The sequence below is a fragment of the Meles meles genome, chromosome 12, assembly GCF_922984935.1.
Source record: "Meles meles chromosome 12, mMelMel3.1 paternal haplotype, whole genome shotgun sequence".
Taxonomy (NCBI): domain Eukaryota; kingdom Metazoa; phylum Chordata; class Mammalia; order Carnivora; family Mustelidae; genus Meles; species Meles meles.
Window position 1 is genome coordinate 79,460,121 of NC_060077.1, and position 22,547 is coordinate 79,482,667.

Below are 22,547 nucleotides of genomic sequence, written 5' to 3' on the forward strand. Positions count from 1 at the left end.
AAGCCAGCCAAGTGCTCCTCACTTGGGCATAGTTGTGTGTGGCTGTTTCTGGGTTCTGGCTTCTGTCCTCTTGATTTACATATCTGTCCCTCCACCAGCACCACACAGTCTTGACTATAGTGACCATAAAGTGTCTTGTACACTGGTATGCCCAACTTTATTCTTCTTTCTCAAAATAGTTATTTTTCTTTAACTGAAGTATAGTTGACACTCAGACTTGTTTTTAGCAATCCTAGTTTTTTTTGCCTTTCCATATAAATTTTAGGATTGTCTTGTCTATATCTACAAAATCTTCTGGGATTTTGATAGGAATTACATTAAATCTGTATCAGTTTGGGGAGAATCAATATCTTTACTATGTTGAGTCTTTCAGTTCGTGAACATTTATTTATTTATGCATTTATTTATTTATTTTAAGGATTTTAAAAATTTATTTATTTGGTGGGAGAGAGAGAGAGAGAGAGAACATGTATGTGAGTGGGGGGGTGGTCAGAGGAAGAGGGACAAGCAGACTTGATGCTGAGTGCGGAGCCCGACATGGGGCTCAGTCCCACAACCGTAAGATCACAGCCTGAGCCAAAATCAAGAGTTACATGCTTAGCTGGCTGAGCCACCCAGGTTCCCCTCTCTGTTAATTTAGATCTTTGCTTCCTTTTACTGTTTTGTGGTTTTCATCATATGAGTCCTCTAAATGTCTTGTTTTGCTCTTTTTTCTCTCCTAACACTTGTAAATGGTATTCTGTTTTTCAGTGTTCACATGTTACTGCTAGATTGAAATAGAGTTAATTTTTCTATATTTATCATGTACCCCCTGACTTTGTTGAACTCATTTATTCGATTCAGTGTTTGGGGAAATAAAATTATATTGAGTTTTCAGGGATGAGCCATCCCTTTTGCATTCCTGGAATGAATCCCATTTGCTCAGGCTCTATGATTCTTTTTATATTTGGTGAAGTTAATCTGCTAATATTTTGCATTAGAGTTTTACATTTTATATATATATATATATATATTGTACTGTCTTTGGTGGGTTTTGGACAGGTTAGAATTAGCTTTATATAATGCATTGGGAAGTGTTCTCTTCTATTTTCTGGAAGAGAGTGTGCAGTTAGTGTTCATTTTTCTTTAAATATTTGGTAGAATTCTTCAGTGAAACCATCTGGGCCTAGAGATTGCTTTGGGGACTTTTCTTAAAACACCTTCTGGGCTGGTAGAAGGACTCTATCACTTGATGTAGGGATGAAGACCCCTCTTCCCTACTGGCTTTCTCTGACACCATCCAGGCGGTGGTGCTGGGACAGCTTACTACAGCTCGAAGACGGATGTCTGGGCTGCTCCCGGACTTGGTGTGGTGGGCGTGGGGCTGTGGTGTTTCCTGTGGTGGTTGGCTGGAGCCGTCATTATCTAAAAAGTTTTCTCTTTTGTTAGCCTGACCCTTTCCTGGTCCTTTGGCTAGTGATAGCAGGCTTTTCTTGGGGATTATCATCATTATTATTATTTTGTCTCTTATCTTTTAGTGTTTCCAGATTGCCAGTTTCTTCAGCTCCAAATGTGGGAGATACATGAGGCAGAAAGAAACAGAGAGAACTCGTCACTGAGTTCCAGGGTCCTGAGGTCCCTAGGCAGCCTGCCTTCTTCTCTCTGCTTCTCAGAGTCTGTTAATGTCTTTTTTATGTATAAAGCCCAGGAGTTTCAGTGGTATTTAGTGGAAGGAATAGGGAAAGGTACTTCCATTTCCTTTTCCCAGAAGTGGAAATTTCGCTCTGTTTAAACTTCTTGTGTAGCGGCTGTGTCTTCGGGAGATCCCATGATTACATCGCTAGGCTCAGCCTGAGCCTTCCAGCCTGGGACTCTCAGTTGTGTTTGGAACTAGGTGTCCCGTGAGCACAGCGTTCTGCTTGATTCCTCTCTGCTCTCCAGGTCCATTTCCACGCATCCTGGCTCTTAGCCCACCTGTGAAGGCAGTCAGGGATGAGGTGGTCAGTCTCTTCTGTTTGTTGTCTGTGGAGCCAGGCTCCGAAGACCGCACCCAGCCTTTCCCTTGGGAACCACCTTTTCTCGGTTGAGCACAGTCAGCGTCCCGTTTCATCTCTGATTTCTTGTTGACTCCCGTTGCTCTGCTGTTGGAATGGGTCCTTCCAGGAATTTCCCAGCGGTGCCTGTTGGAACCCAGCAGAGGGTCTCTTCTGTTGATCCCAGCTGTGGCCACACACGCTGATCTCCTTCCACTGTCTCCTCACATGTGCGCGCTCAGCCTTGCCAGAACTTTCGAAAATGTAATGGGATGAAGGAAGGTTTTAGTGGCATTTGCCAGTTACTCCTCTTCCAAATGTCCTGTGGACCATCTGTACCAAAGTAATGCTTGACACAGGGAATCAGGGTGCCACTTCACTCAGAACCGGCCTCTTGCTCAGCACACCTGCTGGAGCAGGCCTCTGCTGAGAGTGGAAGTGGAAAACGTGTGGTTTAGCGCAAGGCCCAGCCGGAGTCCAAGCCAGGGTTGGACCGCCCTGCCGGTGGGGGGGTGGGGGGTGGGGGGGGTTGGGGGGGTGGTTGGACCGCCCTGCCCGTGTCTGCTGATCTCCCGGAGGAGACGGCAAGGAATCTTGGGTGAGTCATTTCCCCACCCAACTGCATGGAACTGAGCTGTGCTGTGAAAACGGAGCCACACAAGCACTTGACTTTGTAACACCGGTAAATCTGCCCTGCTTGGAGGTTTCTGTTCCGACCTATTTGCTCCTAATAATCCCCGCTTTGGGGCACACGGAGAAGAGGAGTGGGTGGAGAAGATTCCCGGTTCTCCATGAAGTATTTAAGAGCTAACAGCTGAGCTGTGGATAATTGATACTAAGATGTATGGGAGTGTCTGCCTCACCCTCAGTAAAACCGTGACTAAATTTAGCCAAGAACAGACTAGAAGTGCATCCTGTAACCTCTTAGTTGGTAGGATGTTTTCGTAGCAGAGAATGTTACAGGTCCTTTGGTCAGCATTTTGTTGTACAGTTGGAGAAACAAATACCCAGTGAGGGGCGGAATGGGGACTGGAGGCAAGAGTGCCTAATTGCCGGTTCATTATTCTGTCTGCTCTGTCACGCTGATAACCTCGGATCTAGAAGCATTTGGCAGTGGCAGGGAGCATGAGAATTAGAAGAGAATGGAATCTTGGGTTCTAGCCCGGTCAGCTCCTAGAGTGCAGACAGAGGTGCCTTTTTTCTGCCCTGGTCCCATTTTCAGGGATTGCTGACTCAGTATAGTTTCTGTGCATCGGGAACACACCACACCACGTGTATTTCATTATCTTGAGCAGCCCCGGTCAGCCCTCATTTCTAGATACACTCTGCCCAGGCAGTTGCTTCTGGAAACCATGGAGCCCACCTCCATGCCCTCGCCCACCCACAGTATTACTAGCCATAGACTCCCAGCTCTTGCTTGGTCCCGCCCTTCTTCTAAGTGCTTAATTTCAGTTCTGGCCGGACTAGGCCTGTCCCAGTTTGCACTTCTGCCTTAACCTTTTTTTTTTTTTAGTATTTTATTTATTTATTTGACAGAGAGAGATCATAAGTAGGCAGAGAGGCAGGCAGAGAGAGAGAGGGAAGCAGGCTCCCTGCTGAGCAGAGAGCCCGATGCGGGACTCGATCCCAGGACCCTGAGGTCATGACCTGAGCCGAAGGCAGCGGCTTAACCCACTGAGCCACCCAGGCGCCCCCTGCCTTAACCTTTTATCATCTGAGTAGGTTTAATGTGCTGACCCGACCACTTTCTGTAAATGTGCTTTTACAACTGTCAGCTCTTATTAGAAATTTTCCGTGTAGCAGAATGACTTGAGGACAAAAACCACCGCAACCCACCAGTTTGGAAACAAAAGGAGTCAGAGTCATTTCTGTTATAAATCTTGTTTTGTGTTATTTCCAATCTAAGTGAGATCTGAAATGAAATGCTCTGTGTACTCATCGTAAAATGGGATGAAAGTGAGAGTCAGAAGGCCAACTGGTATGCTTTATTATTACTGTATTATTTGGGGGGTGATTTTGCTGTAGCCAGAAGACTACAGACCTGGTGTCAGTGACACAGACAGGGTTTACGTAGCACAGGGCCTTCTTCGCCCGCGGTGTTTTGACCTTCCCACCCACTGTTTCAGGCTGCTGCCCACTTTGGTGTGTTCGAGATGTGAGCACAATACATGGTGTATTTACTCCTATTTCTCTAGCTTTTCTCACCATTCGCAGGCAGTTTTTTTTCCTTAAAACATGAATTGCAACATACGGAATTATTTTCCTCGTTACCCAGATAATTGCTCTTGCATGCAAGGAGGATGCCCAGCTCTGGCGTCCCTGAGTCCTCAGTAGGGCCCTGATGTGCTCCTTTCCTCTCCCTCTTAGCCAGCAGGGAGGCGGGGCCAGGGCCTGCGGAGAAGGCACAGTATGACTAATTGTCACGGATGGAATGTGATTCTTTCTTTTCAGCTTTCTTGTGTTACTTGACTATGGAAAGGTATTATCTTACTGTAAAAAGTAGCAGTTCTCTGAGCAGGTGAATCTGCCCCAGCATATATGTTAGCTGCTTATTAATGAAGTACTGGAAATATTTACCCTTTTTCAGATGTTCTAAGTAAAATATCAGAAGACAAATGAATCTACTTAAGTGCATGTTATTATAGTTAACCCTTGAACAATGTGGGGGTTAAGGGCACCGATCCTCCACACAGTCAAAAATCCATGTATAACTTTCCACACCCACCCCCCCCCCCCAACTTAACTACTAATAGCCTACTGGATTTTTTTTTTTTTTTAAGATTTTATTTATTTATTTGACAAAGAGAGAGAGAGATCACAAGCAGGCAGAGAGAGAGGAGGAAGCAGGCTCCCCACTGAGCAGAGAGCCCGATGCGGGGCTCGATCCCAGGACCCCGAGATCATGACCTGAGCTGAAGGCAGAGGTTTTAACCCACTGAGCCACCCAGGCGCCCCAGCCTACTGGATTGTTTTAAAGTTTTTATTTAAGTTCTAGTTGGTTAACATATGGTGAAATATTGGCTTCAGGAGTAGAATTTAGGGATTCATCACTTACATATCACACCCAGTGCTCATCCCAACAAGTGTCCTCCCTAATCCCCATCCTCCATTTAGCCCGGTCCTTCCCCCCCTCCCCAACTGCTAACCTACTGTTGACTAGAAGCCTTACTGATAACACAAACAGTTGATTAACACATATTTTGTATGTTATGTATTATATACTGTAGCCTTATGATTAGGTTAGTTAGAGAAAAAAAATGTTAAGAAAATCACAAGGAAGAAATTACATAGCAGTGTTGTACTGTGAAAGATCCCCATGCAAATGGGCCCACGTGGTTCAAACCATGTTGTTCAAGGGCCGACAGTATACTTTTCTCTATCCAGTTAAGTACGGTCACATTAAACTGCTTTATGCTCTTGTAAGTAGCCGCAGCTTGTATTGTAGAGAATTAGAGTTTTCAGATAAATTTTAGTTCTTTGATTTTAAAAAAAGGAAAGTCAGATTCTTGTGAAAGCGCAAAGAAATAACTGACCTGCCCCCGTGCTATTCTGTCCCTAAATCCGGAGAACAGCTGTCATCACCGTGAGGTCAAGGTATCCCAGAGAAGCTGATGGGTTAGTCTGCGAAAATGCTGTACCCCGTCTGGGGAAGCAGGGGAGCACAACGTTATCTGAAACAGGTAGAGTGAAACAGGCAAAAACTCTGGGGAGTACAGGTAGACACGAGTCATGTGAGCGTTCAACTGTTGATAACACAAGCATCAAGGAGAGAGTGTCTACAACCAAAGTACCGTGCTTTTTCTCAAAACTGAAGAGAGGCAGGGAGTAGAAGTGGGGGTACCCAGAGAGAAATGTGGGAGCCAATACAGTGTCTGTGCATGAATATATATGTGTGAACTAGAGGTAAGACCGTCACCAGTGTGATTCCCCCAGCCACTGAATTCTCCCATTCCAGTAATTGCATGGACACGTTTTGATTTGGGGCGGTCGTGCCTACTGGCTTTCTCCTTGAACTTCTGTGACTAAAGTGGGTAACGAGCCTTAGCCAGTGGAAATGGGTGAGTGCAAACTCAGGGAGCTAGTCCGTGGCCCGGGCAGGAGATGGGGGTGGGATGGCCGCCAGCAGCCCTCACAGAGCCCCACGGGCTGGACCGTCCCGCCACACGGTGCGTCGCGAAGGGACCGCTTCCCCTCTCCAGGAAACGGGTATGAGCAAGGTTGGTATTTGTCGTTGGTATCTGGTATCTGTTACTCTAACACGTTTTTCGTAGTCTTTGCAGTTAGAGAATTCTGTTGTAAGGAACACTCAAGAGTTTGTAATGTCTCTTCTTGAATCATTTCGATACTTACTTTAGTTAACCTGCTAGCAACGAAACCTTTTCACTTCACCAGTATTTCCATGACTGTTTAAATATGTATTATAAACAAATAAATGTCCAACAAGGAAGATTAAATGATTCACTGTGAATTTTGTACGTATCATGAAGGATATTTGTTGATAGATCTTGACGAGAGAGAATGTGAAAGTTACTTTTACCTTTTTTTTTTTTAAAGAATTCCTTTTATTTGTGTTGCTGTTTTTCCCTATCAAACTAGTGTAACCATGTTGCTTTAGATAAAGGAGAAGCTGTTAGAGATGGTGTCCACTTGAACCCTAATACAACGGTCGGGCAGTTCTAACAGATTAAGTAGTGAGCTCTAAGGTCCAGAAGTGCACACAGCTTCCCAGTGATGTCACTACCAAGTCCTAGATCGTTATGAGAATTGAATGGAATGTTGCATTTCCATTTATTTTAAGTACTTCATCGCTTGGCCTGGAGTGGATGGGGTCCGTCCGTGTCTGAGGTGCGTGTGGACATGCACATGTTATGATTCGCCACCTGGGATGAATGGCCATGTGGCCAAAGCAAATAGAAGACCTGAGTTCAAAGGAACCAGTGATTTACCTGTGATAGCGTAGACATCAACAGGATCTTCTAATGCACGAAGGTGCAGATGGCTTTTTCTTGCTGTGGCTTGTTTTAACCTTGGCTGTATGTGTTGTTAGACAAGGAATGCTTTTTTTTTTTTTTTAAATGACGCTGGCCTCATCAAAGCTGCCTGTAATGTTCTTATTTTGTGATTATAATAAACATTTTGTGAGATATCATTTGTATTTAGTCCTTTTAGCAGGAAAACCAGACAGATTTTTTCAAGCAAGCTTCTGGTTTTCCATAGTTTTAGTTGCTTAGGAGTTTAAGGCCTTAATTTTGGGGACTGGATTCCAAAGCTAAAAGAAAAAGAAATCTTTTAAAAATTTTATAACTCCTCAGCATAAAAGGTCATTTTAAATCTTAGCTAGAGTCTGTATTTTGAGGATTTCTTTAACTGACTTTCGTGTAAGTTAGATATTTTAGAAGGTGATGGATTCTTGTTACATTAATGGCTAACTGGAATTGGAATACATTTTATCTTGTGCTGTGTTAGGTTTATTTTTGGAGTGGATGCAGTAAGTCCTCATTTATATTTACCTTAAGTTTGCTGTTGCTGTGTTTGAAAAATATGCCATGTTTACTGCTTACATCTAAGGGGACGAAAAACAGTGTGTTTCAGTTTTTCCTGATTAGTTAAATGTAGGGCCTTTTCCAAAGAGCATTTCTGTCTTTATTTTATATGGGACTAGGCTTTAAGCTTTATAAAGTTTCAGTTTAATATCAAAATTTATGTATCTGAATTTGAGTTCACTGATTTTATTATAAATCCAACAGTGTCCAGCTAGCTCATCCACTGAAAGACCAACTCAAGTAGAAAAACAACAGCTAATTGCTGTGGGTCATTCTTTTGTCTTCCTGTATTTTAGAGTTCAGGTAACTGAAGTGACTGGGAAAAGAAAGAAAGAAACAAACAAATTGGATTAGTCTCTATTTTTTATTATTCTGAAGAAAGTTTTTTATGGGTTGTGGGAACTGGCTACTCTTGAGATAGAGGCTTGTAAACATGTAATTCTACGTGAAAGTTGACTTGCTAATGTAATTTGCAAGATTACCTCCTCTAACATCCCTCCTCTGCACTGAACAAAATGTAAAAGTTAACAGAATTGAGAGTTGACCTGGTGGTCAACTGATTACCAGTCAGTCCAATCAGGTGGATCCTGATTACCTAGTATAGCACTCATTATTTTTCTTTTCCAGGGCAAGGGATGTTAGGTTTAAACGTTGAACTTTCAAGTTTTGCTTTCTCCTTGGGCTTAGAAGCCACGAGAGCAGTATTTGACATGAGCGATGTGCCGTTAATTGGGGGTTTTAACCACGCTTCTTTGCATATTAGAAAGTCCTTCGTAGGACCAACCCTGTCTCCCCCCTTTGGTTTATCTAGAAGACTTGCACTATCTGCCAGATGCTGCTTCCTAACCAGTGCAGCTACGCCTCACACCAGAGAATCCATCAGCACAAATCTCCCTACACCTGCCCCGAGTGCGGGGCCGTCTGCAGGTCGGTGCACTTCCAGAGCCACGTCACCAAGAACTGTCTGCACTACACACGGAGAGTTGGTTTTCGGTCAGTATCTTGTTTGCTTACATGCAAGTAAAGCCCGCTCGCTTGTCACCGCGCGGCATTTCGAGTTCTGAGGGGTCCATGCACACCGTTTGCGGGGTCATACAGTGATACCTCAATTAACAGATCCTCTGGGAACCGAGGTCATGTGCAGTGGCATTGATCTGTTTGGATCCTTGTGGGATTAGCCTTCTGGTCCCCTACTCCAGAGGGTAGATGGAGCCCGTCCTCCTGCAAAACCGTGCATGGGCCAGCAGTCAGCTTGGATGAACCGTTAGAACTTTTCCTTTCTGCACCCTTTCCAGCAACCTTCAGCTATCACACTCTCTGCGTTTGAACCCCTCTAAGAACACCATGCATTTCTGTACCTTTTCATACGTCTCCTCTGAGCAAAACGGGATGTGTGGTCCCTTTTATTTCGTCCTGTCGAAGGATTGGGTGTTTGCCCTTTCCTAACATCGTCATTCTTTGTGGAAGAACCTTCTACCCCAGGTAACCTTCCTCTGTCCCTTTTTCCTCGTTACCCAAGTCTAGGCGTTTCCCTCGTCTCTGTACATCCTAGCTGTGGCCCCTTTTACTGCCCCTTGAGAATCTCAGATAACATCTGTTCCAACATCTGGCAAATCGAATGTTCATTTAGGGAGCGTGGAGTGGTGATGCACTGGAGCTTTGCCTTCCATGTGGTGACCTTCTGAGATGGATTCCTGTGCCTTTTCTATTCTGACCCCACGAAAGTCAGCCAAGAAAGCACGCCGTTGCCACACAGTGTCTTTGTTAATAGAGGTATTACTGTACTGTGTGTACCTTAAGATTAAGTGTTTGCTTGCCTATAACTTAAATGTTAGACTGTGAATACACAGTGATATGTTCTAGCTGCACAGTTAACGCTGTTTTATAAAAATGAAGTCTAGTCGGTATAATTTGATGGTTTTATTTCCGTCATATTCAGGTCACAGCAGTATCGATGGCTCTGTCCATTTCTCTAACCCTAAGAGAGACTTCGTTCCCGTTCTTATCACACGCCTCCAAGCCTGTGACGCAGGAATGCTTAATGCTTTGGGTACCACCCTCGTAGGAAACAGTTCGGTTTGGAAATTAAGGAACTAGAGATTTGGGGGCCAGTTTTCCCACTTACTTGGTGGTAATTCTGTCCGGTGGTGCCTCTGGCAACAGCGGGGTGGAGCCTGCTCCAGGCCGCACTGAGATGCCCCAGAGAATGCAAGGGCATGCCCGGGGGCTCCAGGTGCTGAGGGAAGTCACACATTGAAGGTGCCCTTGATCCCACAAAGCCCATATGAGGGTACCTTGGTTCTTACCCCAGGGTTTAAAACTATTATTACAGGGTTCTTTGTTTAGTCATGGGAAGCAGTTCTGCCCCATTTTTCTCTCTGCTCCTCTTTTAACAGATGCCAAACTTTCCTCAAGTATTTATTTTTTTGAGTATAATGAAAGTAAACTTAGGGGGGAATGAATAAAGGAAGTAGGACTTTTGCAGTTCTCGCTATTCCTGGTGCCTTTCCTAAATTAAAACAAGCTCTGCACCCAGGCTAAAAGCAATCAACTCAGTTGGAAAAGCTGATCCCTTGCTTTTTTCTCCCCTGCCCCCCATTTGGCACTGGGAATTTTAAAAAAATTTTGTGTTTAGTACAGGTTTTTTTCCCTTGGACTGGGGGCTTAGAAGAGCTATCAAAATGCTTCTGTGTGTGTATTCTGTGTAGTTCGTGTTTACCTCTTTAGTTGGGAGAAAAAATATTTGACCTTAATTTTTTTTATCTGCTGCTTCAAGTAATGGTCCTGCCTGATACTTGCCAGGGACTTAGCAGCCCCTTGGCCTTGTTATTTTTCCCAGCTCTGTATGGGGAGAAAGACTTCTGGCTCTCCACTCCCATCATTTTCCCTTTGTTTTTTTTTTGGTCCCAGAAGTTTCTCTGAAAAAGCTCTCGTGCCTCAGTTGCCCCTTCATGACGCAGTGAGCCTGGTTCTTTCTCTTCTTGATCGTACTGCCTCTCCCAGATGCTGAGGGTGGTCACTCCTGGCTCCTGGTCGATGTGGTCAAAGTCCTAGGTTTCTATGAATTTTCCTACTTCTTGATCCATTGGCTTTGCATTTCGAGAGGGGGTCTGTAGGATTGTATACTATAAACAGTAAAAAAAAAAAATTTTTTTTTAACATGAAGAGAAACTTGATTGGTACCCAGAGCACAAAGGACCTCAGGGACATGAAATATTTATTAATAGATAGGACTTTTGTAGCTTTAAGATTCTGTGTGAATCCTTCAAATTCTGTCTTCTGTTTGTTTGTCGTCTTTCTGTTCCCTGTTGACCTCTGTGCCCCGGAAGCTTTTCTTCCACCTGAGGGCAGATATTTTACAAAACTCTCTCTTTTCTTAACTGGTTTGTGCATTCTCTGCTTTCCTTCCTCACATTAAAGACGGTTTTCCCTTAGCCTCGTTGGTGCTCTTTGGGCCTCGTCCTTCCACTGTTGTCTGGATGCTTTACTTTCCTGTTTATTTTCCGTAGGATTAAATCTTCCTTCCCAGTCCAGATGAAATCAGAGAATTAGTTCTTTGTGTCTTTTTGCCCTTCCTCATTCTTCGCCCTTTGAACACCACCTTCCTGCCCTTGATGAGAAAATTTTTCTTTTTATGGTGCCGGTGGAGAGGACCCTTCTGTTTCATTAGTGACCCATTTTTGTTTGATGGGATCCTCCTCTTAACATAGGAATCAGGCTTGTAGGGTCGGGAAGAACTAAAAAGTGACTTGAGTTCAACTGTTCTCCTTTCACACGTGAGAAATGGGCCCAGAGAGGATCAGTGACCTGTTGAGGACAACATAAGTTCAGGTTAACCCAAACTAATTTCATTGTGCATGGGTGGCTTTATTGCCTAAAATAACACTTCAAGTAGATAAGATAGAGGAACTTTCCTTAATTATCCTCCTGTTATGATTTAGTGTATTTTTTAACGTAGATGCTGCTGAATATTATGCCTTAAATCACTTAAAATGCTAATGCCCGAGTTACAGTTTATATGGCCTGCCGGCAAAGCTTCACACGGCACGCCTTATGGAACCCCCATGCTTCAGAGAATCCCGCTCCTGTGTGACTTGGGAAGCATCTCCACGAATCCGGAAGGTTCTAAGAATGAAAGTACCTTAAATTCATGCAGGCATAATGGAGCACTGCCTGCTGGAAGGCAGGCTCTGTCTGTAGTCCCCCTTCCCCAGGTCTGCTCCCATCTCCACGCCCAGGAACGGCTCTGCTCAAGGTGTTGCGGGTTGACCTCCACAGACTCTGTGTCTGCAGAGCCCACTGTCTGGTTAGTTCTCAGGTGTGAAGACGGGACGGTCCGGTCATCAAGCGGATATGTGAGCAGTGTTGCCCAGAGTCCCTGCGGGAGAGAGAAGAGCTTGGGAAGAAACACATCTAAGCGTCAGAGCTTGTTTCCCAAGGACTAGATGAGATCCGTTCACGAGCTAATCAAATTATCACACTTTCAAGAAGTAAAGAAGTTAATTGGAAAGATTATTTAGCGATGTCGATTTTTCAGGAGTTTATAATTCATGTTACTTCTTAAAACAAATGTAAGTGTACATGAACTTACTTTGCAGGAGACAGATAATGTAGGTGGTTAACCTTCTCTACCCCACAGGCCCCCTTCATTGCAGATCCACTGAACACATCAGTGTGTCCCCGGAGACCATGGCCATGGCTTCGAAGCCAGTGCTGATTGGTTCTCTCTGCCTCTCTGTTGATGGCATGTAGGTTGAGGCAGTGAAGAATTCTTCCATTGGAAATGCCATTTAGGCATTGGGGGGTAGTTAGGAGTCTCAGGGCCTGGGGTCCGAATCCAGCATGTGGGAGTGTTCTCCAGAGTCACAAGACCTAGGGTCTTGCCGTGTTCCCTGGGCTTGGTACCGCCCCCGCACTCCGGCGGTCTCCCGACACGCGGGAGTCTGGGTATTTACTCCCGGCAGTGTCCACGATGCCCAGGACGTGGGGCAGTTGAGTTTTGTTTTCCTTCTTCCTGATCTTCCTTCTTAAGTATATAAAAATAATTTGACCTGTTATAAGTAGAAAACAGAACAAGACTTTTCCTAAAGGTCATGAGAAGCCACAAGAGGCCATTGACAAGATGCTCGTTTTCGCTGACTTTGACAGTGAAGGTGCCCGCGTGTGATGGTCCCGTGCTGACGACCGCGTGTTTGTTTCCTGGCAGGTGTGTCCATTGCAATGTCGTGTACTCTGACGTGGCCGCTCTGAAGTCTCACATCCAGGGCTCTCACTGTGAAGTCTTCTACAAGTGTCCTATTTGTCCCATGGCGTTTAAGTCTGCCCCAAGCACACATTCCCATGCCTACACACAGCATCCCGGCGTCAAGATAGGAGAGCCAAAGTAAGTCCTGCCGCCTTCTGACTTCGTGCCACTGCCTGTTCAGGGATTTAGAGGACGGGGTAGTTGTGTGGAATAAAACTGAAGGTACAGAGAAGGACCCACAGCGAAGAGGTCGCTATAGTAGGAGGTCCAGCCGGTGGCTTGTCACTCCCGGCACCCTTGGGCTCCTTCCAGGGGAAGCCTCCGGCCAAAAATGTCACTTCCTACTTACGCCCTTCAGCTGTCACAAAGCAAGTGAATATTTATCAGTTCTGTCCTTTTTCTTAAGATGATTTTAACAAATAAGTTTGAGGGGAATGGTAAAATACGGTCATCTTCCCTTTTTTGCTTTAAACCTGGTTTCTTATAGGGTACCAACGTCCATTTAAAACACTGGTTAGTGAATTTAACTTCATAGCCAGTCTAAGTCCTTGATTAGCAAAAGCAATTTCATTTTTGTCTTAATCTTGCTCTTATTTTGGTCAGTTTTTGCTTTGTGAGTCTTTAGTAACAAAGTGGCCCTGGAGCAGACCTGGGACTCCGGTCTGCATCACGGGCAGCTTAGCCAGGAAGAGGGAGCGTGGGCTTTGGATTCCGAGGCCTGCCACCCGCCCGCCCCCCAGCTGTGAGGTCTGGGAGTGTCACGTGCTCTGTTTCAACATCCATTTTTCTCCCCCGTGAAGTGAGGGTAGTGCCTACGGCCCAGAGTGTGTGTGAGGCTGAAGGGAGGTGACATTTAAAATGTGTGGCGCACAGTCCCTCTGTCCAGAGCACGCGGGGGCTCGGTGGTGCCTTTGGTCCTTTCCGCATTTGCTCTTTGTTGTGTACATAGCACTGGGTTACAGCCTCGCGGTGAAGCGCATTTCATTCCCATATCATTTATGGCAACGTGGAATTTGTTGTGTGAGGTTATTCTGCTGCACAAAGCTATTGATGTGTTTTGCCCGTAACTCCATGATCATGGACGTGTTAGAGGGAAGACTTGCAGACGCGCCACGTTACGTGTGCCGGCCTTTTACGGTAACATTTAGTTTGCGGAAATATTAATGACGGAACACTATAGGAGCATTTATTAGAAAATGAGGATAAAGTTTGGAATTCTGTTCTAGGAAGACCACCTCCCCTCTGGTCTCTGGATCCTTGAAATGAAGCAAACTGCAGATCAGGCGACCTGTAAATAACCTGGTAGCTTGGCCCCAAAGACATACTTGAGTGAGCTCTGAGGCCCTCGCTGTTCATGGTAGTAAAGCTTCTAGGTGCTAAGGGGGTGTCTTGCCCCGTTAATACAGCTTTTAATTGGGTTCTTTTTTTTTCTTAAAGATTTTATTTATTTATTTGACAGACAGAGATCACAAGTAGGCAGAGAGAGAGAGGAAGAAGCAGGCTTCCTGCAGAGCAGGGAGCCCAGTGTGAGGCTTGATCCCAGGACCCTGAGATCATGACTTGAGCCAAAGACAGAGGCTTAACCCACTGAGCCACCCAGGAGCCCCTAATTGGGTTCTTTATTCAAATAAATAAATAAAACTTTACTGACATCCGGAATAGTACTTGTTACCTAGGAATACAGGGCAGCAACTGATTAAGGTAAGCTAAAACGGTATTTTTCCAGTTTGAGTAATGCATAGGAAGAAATTACTCCAGTATTTTCCTAAAATTATTTTTGCTACAATTGTTCTTTAATACGTACCAACTCTAAAGATGGGCATTGACTACTATGTTTTAAATTGTAAAGCCAAAGGGAAAAAAAAATTAGGGATGAAATACAGCAAAACTGCCAAACCAGGCAGCTTTCACTCAGCTGCATCCATTCAGTGAATGGCGGTGCTTGGCCGAGGCGAGTCGCCACCTGCAGCCTGGCTGGGACCCCAGGTGCTGCTCGTCAGGCTCCATGTGGCACGACTGTATCACAGGGGGGCCTTGAGCTCGCTCTTCCCTGCCTGTTGGAACACTTACCTGGCCTCCACGTGATTCAGAAGCTTCCTTTTGACGTTAAATCCATCTCTGCTCTGTTGATGTGGACCCCCCACCCCCCTCCCAGATCACTGGCCCTGATGGCACTGGAGACTCGGGTGTTGAAATCCGGCAGGATTGGGTTCGCAGGTGGTTATGCAAATGATAAGGTTATGCACATGGTGTGCATTGATTTTTTTTAAAGATCAATATAAAAATAACCCTCCTCCATTTTCTTTCGAGGCTATACGAGGTCTAAAAATAGAGCGCCATAAAGTCCTGTCGTCCCAGCACCTCAAACTGAAATGCGCAGATTCTGCTCCTGTATTTTTTTTTTTAAGATTTTTATTTAACATTTATGTAGTGTTTCTTATGTGCCAGGCACTGTTCCAGCGCTGTGTTTCTTGCTTTTCAGTGTGTGGTCAGGCTTGTTACCCTGCTGTCTTAAAAGAAAGCGGTGAGCCCTCTTTAATCCTTTCTGGGTGATTTCCAGTTCATTTTGAATGCCCTTTCCTGGATTTCATGGTGGTAGAGGTTTGTGTCTATTTTCATCTTTTCCTTGACATCTGATGAACAGCAGGGTTTTTGCTATTTTGTGCCTTCCTCTTATTTGCCACTCTAAATGTATGTAAGTGGAGAAGGGAGACCTCCAAAGTCTAGGATTACATAAGAGACAGAGTTTCTGAATCAGTCCAGCATGTACTAAATTATAAGAGCGGAACGACGGGAGGATTTGGAGTCAGATGAGGCTGAATTTGAACCGTGGCCCTGGGATTTGTGCAGCATCCAGCAGATTCTCTTCACCCTGAGCCCCTCTGAGACATAGTTCACGTGTTGGAGGCGTGCGGATGGTCTGTTGCTCAGGACAGTGCTTTGCACTTAGCTGGATTCAGTCAGTGCTAATGAAGGAGGTGGTTTGTGGTAGTGATTTCTGAGCTTGGGATCTTTGGTTGCATAAGCTTTTACATTTGTTTCGAGGGGTACGCACTATTCTGGAGAGTTTGGGTTGCTGTAAGTTGGACCTGAGTGTGGGTATTTGGTTTTAGCTTTCTTTTTTCTCTTCCTTTCTTTCTTTTTTTTTTTTTTTAAATATTGTATTTATTTGACAGAGAGAAATCACAGCTAGGCAGAGAGACAGGCAGAGAGAGAGGAGGCAGCAGGCTCCATGCGGAGCAGAGAGCCGGATGTGGGGCTCGATCCCAGGACTCTGGGATCATGACCTGAGCCAAAGGCAGAGGCTTTCTCTTCCTTTCTTTCCCCTCTTTTCCCTCCCCTTCCCTTCCCTTTCCTTCCTTCCTTCCTTCTGTTAGGCTTTTAATTAAGTTGGGGTCCAGCATGGAGCCCAACATGGGGCTTGAACTCGTGAACCTTAGATCAAGACCTGAGCGGAGATCAAGAGTCACTCAACCGAGGAGCCACCCAGACGCCTGGTTTTAGGTTTCAGTTTCTTCCCCATCCCCTTCCCTGCCTCTCCCCTCTTCTCTCAAGTTCCTTCTACCCCTGTCCGTAAGTCTGGTTATCCACTATTCCCTCAGTCTTGCAACTCTGGTAGGATTCAGTCAAACATACAGGTTTGGCTTTCAGAGCCCATTGCAACTCTACAGGACCTCCCCCACCATTCCCACAGTCTGGGGACCCAGCCACACTCTTTGTTTCTGTCCCCTCACCACGCCATGCCCCAGCGTTGGCCTGTGTACACGCGGGCCTCACCCTCACCGTCCTTCCTGGATTCCCTCCCCTGCCTGGCTCTGTCCTGTGGTTTTCTGCCGTTGTAGTTGGAGAGTTTGCTCGATCTTCATATCCTAACTCTTGTATCTGTGAGGTTCATTTATTTGAGCTTTGTTTTTTTAACATGGGCACCATCGAACATTTCTCAGTAGTTTCCGTCCTACGGGAAAGTTGGAAACCTCTACAGATGATATCCCTTCACCCACATTCCCCAGTTGCCCACATTCCTGACATTTACTCCCACCATTTCTTTCTCCGCCTCTCTCTCCTTGAAGAATAATGGGGCAGCAGGACATAAATATTGGAGTGTGTTCTGCCTCTGCTCCCAAAAAGGTCACCCACATATGGCACCCGCTTTGAACCCTCCCAGTCAGAAATCAGTGTGATTACGTCACCGCTCAATGCGTATACCCCATGAAAATTTCTCTAATAGATGAGAAAATGCCCCCCTCCCCCCTTTCAGGTTCAAAATCCTATCCAGGAACATGTTTTGCATTTAATCGCCCTGTCTTGTCAGGTTTCTTCCGCCTGGAACAGTTGCTCCATCTTCCCCCGCCTCTCATGTCTTTGGCCCCCCTCATTCTCAGGAGGACCCCTGTCCATCGTGCTTTCTTGCAGCTGGACGCAGGACACGTCCTCTTGGCAGGAGGCTCCTTGTGTCCTATCAGAGACCGGCAGTGCCCATGCGTGCTTCTAGCGGTGAAGCCGACCTGCGCCGTCTCGCCAGGCTGGTGCCCGCCAGACCTCCGTGCCTTGTGGTCCCCGCCTCCCCCTTGATAAGCGCTAGCAGTTCGTGGGGTGGCGGTCCGGCATTATACCAGCAAGCTGTTCCTCAGAAAAACACTGAAGTAAATCGTTTTTGTCCTATTTTATACTTTCTTTGCTATTCCGTGGAAAGCAAAAAAAAAAAAAAGTCAAAGCAGACAAAACCCCTCCCCAAAGGAATGTAGCTCGAGGAAAATGGGCCATGCCAGTTTTCATGCAATAGTTCTTCCTAAAAAATGTACGAATAGAATCCTGAGAAAAATTCTTAGCCTAGCTGGTTAATCTTCATTCTTTCCCTGAGGCTGCTCTTTTTTCCCTCTTGCTCTGCGGTAATTACAGAAAAATCGAGAAGTGCGGACAAGGCAAACGGCAAGAGTGCGTATAGTATCGTCTGGCAGAGGTGGTGGCAGGTGTTTGACCTTCCGTGTCTTCTCTACGCCCTTGAAAAAATGTGAACGTGTTGTACATACTGTCTTGTGCCCTGTTTGAATTTTCACGAAAATCTCCCCATGCACTGGCGTGGGTCTGTCGCACAATCTGTGAAAAATGCCGTAGCTGCTTGACAGGACTGCCCGTTTGGGCTCTTTTCATTTCCGAGCTGTTTCAAACAGCGAGGAAGTGACCGTCCTCGTCACACTTGGTACCGTTCACGACGGCCCATCATCAGGGTGCCTCCTTTGAGCTGTGTGGTGGCGTCCCGAAGTCCTCAAATCCCCGCCTCTCCCCACAGGTGCCTGTGATCTGCGCTCAGTTATTAATATGTCAAGACCTTGTAAAAACGTGTGCCGCTCATCCAGTTAAATTTATACATTTTATGTGGGAAAAAGTGAAAAACTAAGTCTGCCATTTATTGACAGAGAACCGGGAAGTGAGATAGACTTTCTTAGGAAGAGCTCAAGAGGGAAGACCGGTGGTTTCCGAAGCTTTCCTTTCTTTGGCCTTGCTGTGCAAGCAGCAAACGGAATCTCGGCTCGTTCTTTGCGTCTCTGACTTGACCTTCAGTCTGTGTTTGTCTGCCATTTTCCTGAGCTGCTCCCTCGGATTCTTTGTGCCTGTCCTCGCAGTGCTTCAGAGAAGGCACAGGTGGTGTCTCTAGGCCTCCGCTGAGGACCAGGAAGACCTGGGGCAGTTATGGGAGAAAGGGGACCCTCGTGGGCATCCTGAGCGAGCAGCGAAGCCCCTGAGGGTGGAGGTTGGTGGCTGGGGCGTCTAGTCCTTCCCCTCCCGCCTGAGCTTCCGTGGACGGTGTTATGGTTGGAAGGGGTTGTGTGCAGAAAGCTCAGGTCTGAGTTAGCTTAGGGAGGCTGCTTGGCAGCTAACCCCGGGTAGGGAAATGGTCTGTAGTGGACGGTATTTTAAACCATTTTAAGCTCAGTAGATGTAAATTGAAACAACAGTGGTATGGATTTTCTTTTTTCTTTCTCTTTCCCTCTTTCTCTCTGTCTCTCTCTTTTTTGGAGGGGGGCGGTGTATGATTATTGACTGTGTAGGGCTTTCTGTGTTGAGAACGTGTAGGGAAATACTGCAATTCAAGTGTAAAAATCTCCCCCAACTCGAAAAGAAAACTTGGGACAAATAAGAGCTTGTGCAGGCGTTGGAGCTGAACAGGCCTGCTTAGTTCCTTATCAAATGCTTTTTCAAGTTAGGGGACCACCTCCCAGCTGCCTTCCTTGTCTTCCCTTAAAGAATACTTAAAAAAAAAAAAAAACAAACTCAAAAAACCAAGATGCTTTTGCTCTGTGTTAAAGTAACTAACAGGTGAAGGTCTTGTACAAACAGTATCTGCTGTAGATCTGTAAGTCGTAAAATGGTCATTAATTTAGACTTCTATGCAAATGTGGTTGAATGCATCTTTACTCCAAATGTTAAGACGGATCTGCCCTGGAGTGATGCAGGTTGCCTCCAAAAGTTTGTTTCACAGCTAAACTGTTTTGTTCTTTTTACCGTGTTTATGTGTTCTCACTGCTCCTGCCGCCTGAATTCTTGAGATGAGATGTAAAGTAGCAGTTCTTTCGGCTTCCGAGATGAGGGCTGACTGACATTTCCACGCACTTCTTCTGTTTTAGAATAATATATAAGTGTTCCATGTGCGACACTGTTTTTACCCTGCAAACCCTGCTGTATCGCCACTTTGACCAACACATCGAAAACCAGAAGGTGTCTGTTTTCAAGTGTCCAGACTGTTCTCTTTTATATGCACAGAAGCAACTCATGATGGACCATATCAAGGTGTGTGCACATCTCTCGTGTCCTTTAAGTCAATTGCAGACCCATTCATTGATTGTAAGTCAAGGCTGAGCTGCAGGTGAAGAGAAGGCATGCCTGCTCTAGAGGGAAGGGATGGATGCTGGTTGTTGGTACAGAGCAGTTTACAGAACAGAATGCTGCCATCATCCACTTGACTGATGCTTTTTATCTGTGTCCTGTGACAGGTCAGTGCAGAGTAACACACGCATGCCGTGGTTCTCAAAGAGAAATAACCATTAGGGCTCATCCTGTCCCTGCATGTGAAAATGATGACCGTGAAATTGACTTTTTTTGAGAAGTCCGTGTTGTAATGGACTTAGAAATAGACAGGGACTCTGATGAGTTGTGTTAATTTGTTGTAAATATTGGTGTATTAGAAAAATGAAGGTTTTCCTTTGAAATTATGTAAGTGATTAAATTTATGTGATAATTGATTCCCCTGGGTCTTTTTATTAGTCTTTTTTTCTATCAAGGTTGCGTGCAAATCGAAGGTAAAATGTGTAGGATAAAAGAGTGGCCCCTGGCAAGTGTTCAGTTAACAAAATGAATAAATGTCCGGGTTGGACAATTCTCACCCTCCAGACTCCAAAAGGGGCTCCTAAATCTCTTTACAGCCTTTGAAGCTCATGGAGGGCAGTGCTTAGTCTTAGCCTCCTAACTGCCCACTCTGAAAGGGTAAGCAGTTTTATTCCCGTGTGATAAGGACGTAATATCTGAGAACTCTCAGAGCTTAAAGTGACTTGACTTTTTAAAAAGAGAAAGCAGCAGTGTCCTGATACCATGAACTCCCATCTCTCTTCCTCTTCGTTCTTCTCTTTTTAAATACGGAATACAAGAAAGGTGAACCAATCAGGTCTCCTGAGTTAGTCCGGTCTCATCTTAATTAGATGAATGGACTGTTAATCCTTGAAATTTCCTGTGTTGAGCGTACGCGAGCTCACGTAGCGTAACTGCCTATTGCAAAGAACCTAACGCCTGCTCACTGGAGGGTCTGCGCATTGGCGGCTGGGCTAAGGTGGTGGTTCTGTGGCCTTACTTCAGTGAATCAGTGCGTGGGCCATACCTTGCATCATTATCACTTAAAGTACAGTAAAATCCTCTTAAGATATTTTAAAGGTTTTCACTAAAATCACAAAACTATCTTGACAACAAATACTTAATGATTGATTGGTGGGGGGAAAAATCCAAACCCTAGAAACTGCTCATAAAAACATAGTGACATTGGAATCAGACCCAAATATCTTAGCATACTTTTTACAGGGGGAAAAAGAAAGAAAGGTTAACTTCTTAAGAGGCTTTTAAGGTATTTGCTTTCTGGAACTCATGTTTACATCTGGAAGTGGGGTCATTGACATTGTGGTTAGGGTCTTCCTTGTGTTAATAGTGAATTTGGAGGAATACAAGGTTCCAAGAATAGAGACTGAAGAGGAGTGGCAAAATCCTGTAGCCACAAGGACGAAAGAATTGTTTTTATTCATCTGAACCTTTACGAGACCACATGATACGAAAAACAGTGGGAATACTCACTTGTGTTCTCATTTCAAGTATGTCCTGTACATTTCAAATATCCTGCCTTTACGTGTTTGGGGATGGGTAAGAATAAAGATACAGTTTTGGGGGCGCTCTGCTTTTGTTTTCATTTTTAAGATCTGTACTAGTTCTTGTGAGTTTGTTTGTATCACCTGATACCTGTGCTGTTCACTTTTTCGTGAAGAGGAAATTAAGAGAAAGCAGGACAGGAGCCCTCATACATATTCTTTTAAAGGTAGATCTTTTTTCGCCTAATTTTATCAGTTTGTAGCATTTCTTCTTCCAGAGTATAGCTTGATTCCCTGTGTGCATGTTGGCATTTCCATAAAAAGCAAACTTTCAAGTTACAGTTGTTCAAGTTACTTGTTGTTACAGGATCTAAGGAAAAATCAGTTCTAAAAGAATTACGTGGTATTTCTTTTATTTAATAAAGACTTTTGCTTTTAATAAACGATACTATTTTTACTTCATGATGTGAAAATGGAATGAGTAAAGTAGAAATTCCCATTGTAGCACCCATGACCTTGCCCTCTTGTCAAGGCAGAACTTCTTACTGCTTTTCTGTAATTCTTGTAGCACCGCAAGGTCGTCTCACCGAATACTTATTAAATACATGACCTTCTCCTCAACTTTCTAGTTTGTAAAAATGTATTTGCCTAGAAACTTACGAAAAGTTTACTAGAAGATTTTGGGGTTTTTGTTTTCTTTGGGTTTTAAATGGTTAAAAAGGTAAACACTTGGCTTCTGTTTTGGAAAAGGCCACTGGAAACCCAAAAGCCTCTGCCCTGTGAGATGGCAGAGAAGCCAGTGCTCGGCTTTTTGGCTGTCCCGAGCTCACGCCTTGCTTCCCTGCAGACTTTCTTGTGCCAAAGAACATTAGACATTTTCCTCCCAGGCCTCTTTTTAGAGACCAGTTTGAGGATCCCCTGGATAGATTTGACACCTCTGCTCATGGGAAAATGACAGAACCCCCTCTTTTTCTTTCTGGGGTAAGACCGTAAGGAGGGGTGGCAAACTCGTGGCACCGATTAGAGGTGATTTTGCTGGGCAGGTGTGACGGAGAGTACCCTGAGGGAGCGCTTCAGACTCCAACACTCAGGAAAGAATATAGAGTCGAGATACACTCAGTGTGAATCTCCGGGACGTAGGAGGCCTAGAGTGCTTGGGAAACGTGTGTCACGTTGTGCCTTTCTGGAGGTTTTGTAGGTTCAGGACTCTAGCCTGAAGGCCGATAACATGAGAAGGCCTGTTTAAAGCTAAATTCTACAATGGGGCACAGACTTACTTGCCTCCACTTTTTTTTTTTTTCTTTTTCTGGACTCTGTTTGGAGAACACAAACAGAACAAAAACCAAAGGCACGCTGATCTTTAAGATCAGATGGCACCCGCTTTCCCCTAGTAGAATTTGGA

The 22,547-nt window shown here is 45.0% G+C and overlaps 1 protein-coding gene across 12 annotated transcripts in view; it reads left to right on the forward strand.

Annotated features, from left to right (window-relative positions):
* ZNF532 (zinc finger protein 532) overlaps positions 1-22,547 on the forward strand; it is a 108,659-nt gene that overhangs the window by 56,286 nt on the left and 29,826 nt on the right. For 10 of the 12 annotated variants that reach the window (XM_046024963.1, XM_046024966.1, XM_046024961.1 and 7 more), the window contains 3 exons: positions 8,367-8,548; positions 12,762-12,938; positions 19,427-19,589. The exons of the other annotated variants lie outside the window; for them this stretch is intronic. In XM_046024963.1, coding sequence (XP_045880919.1) covers positions 8,367-8,548; positions 12,762-12,938; positions 19,427-19,589 — 522 coding nt within the window. The remainder of the gene's footprint in view (positions 1-8,366; positions 8,549-12,761; positions 12,939-19,426; positions 19,590-22,547) is intronic. 12 annotated transcript variants of the gene reach the window in all.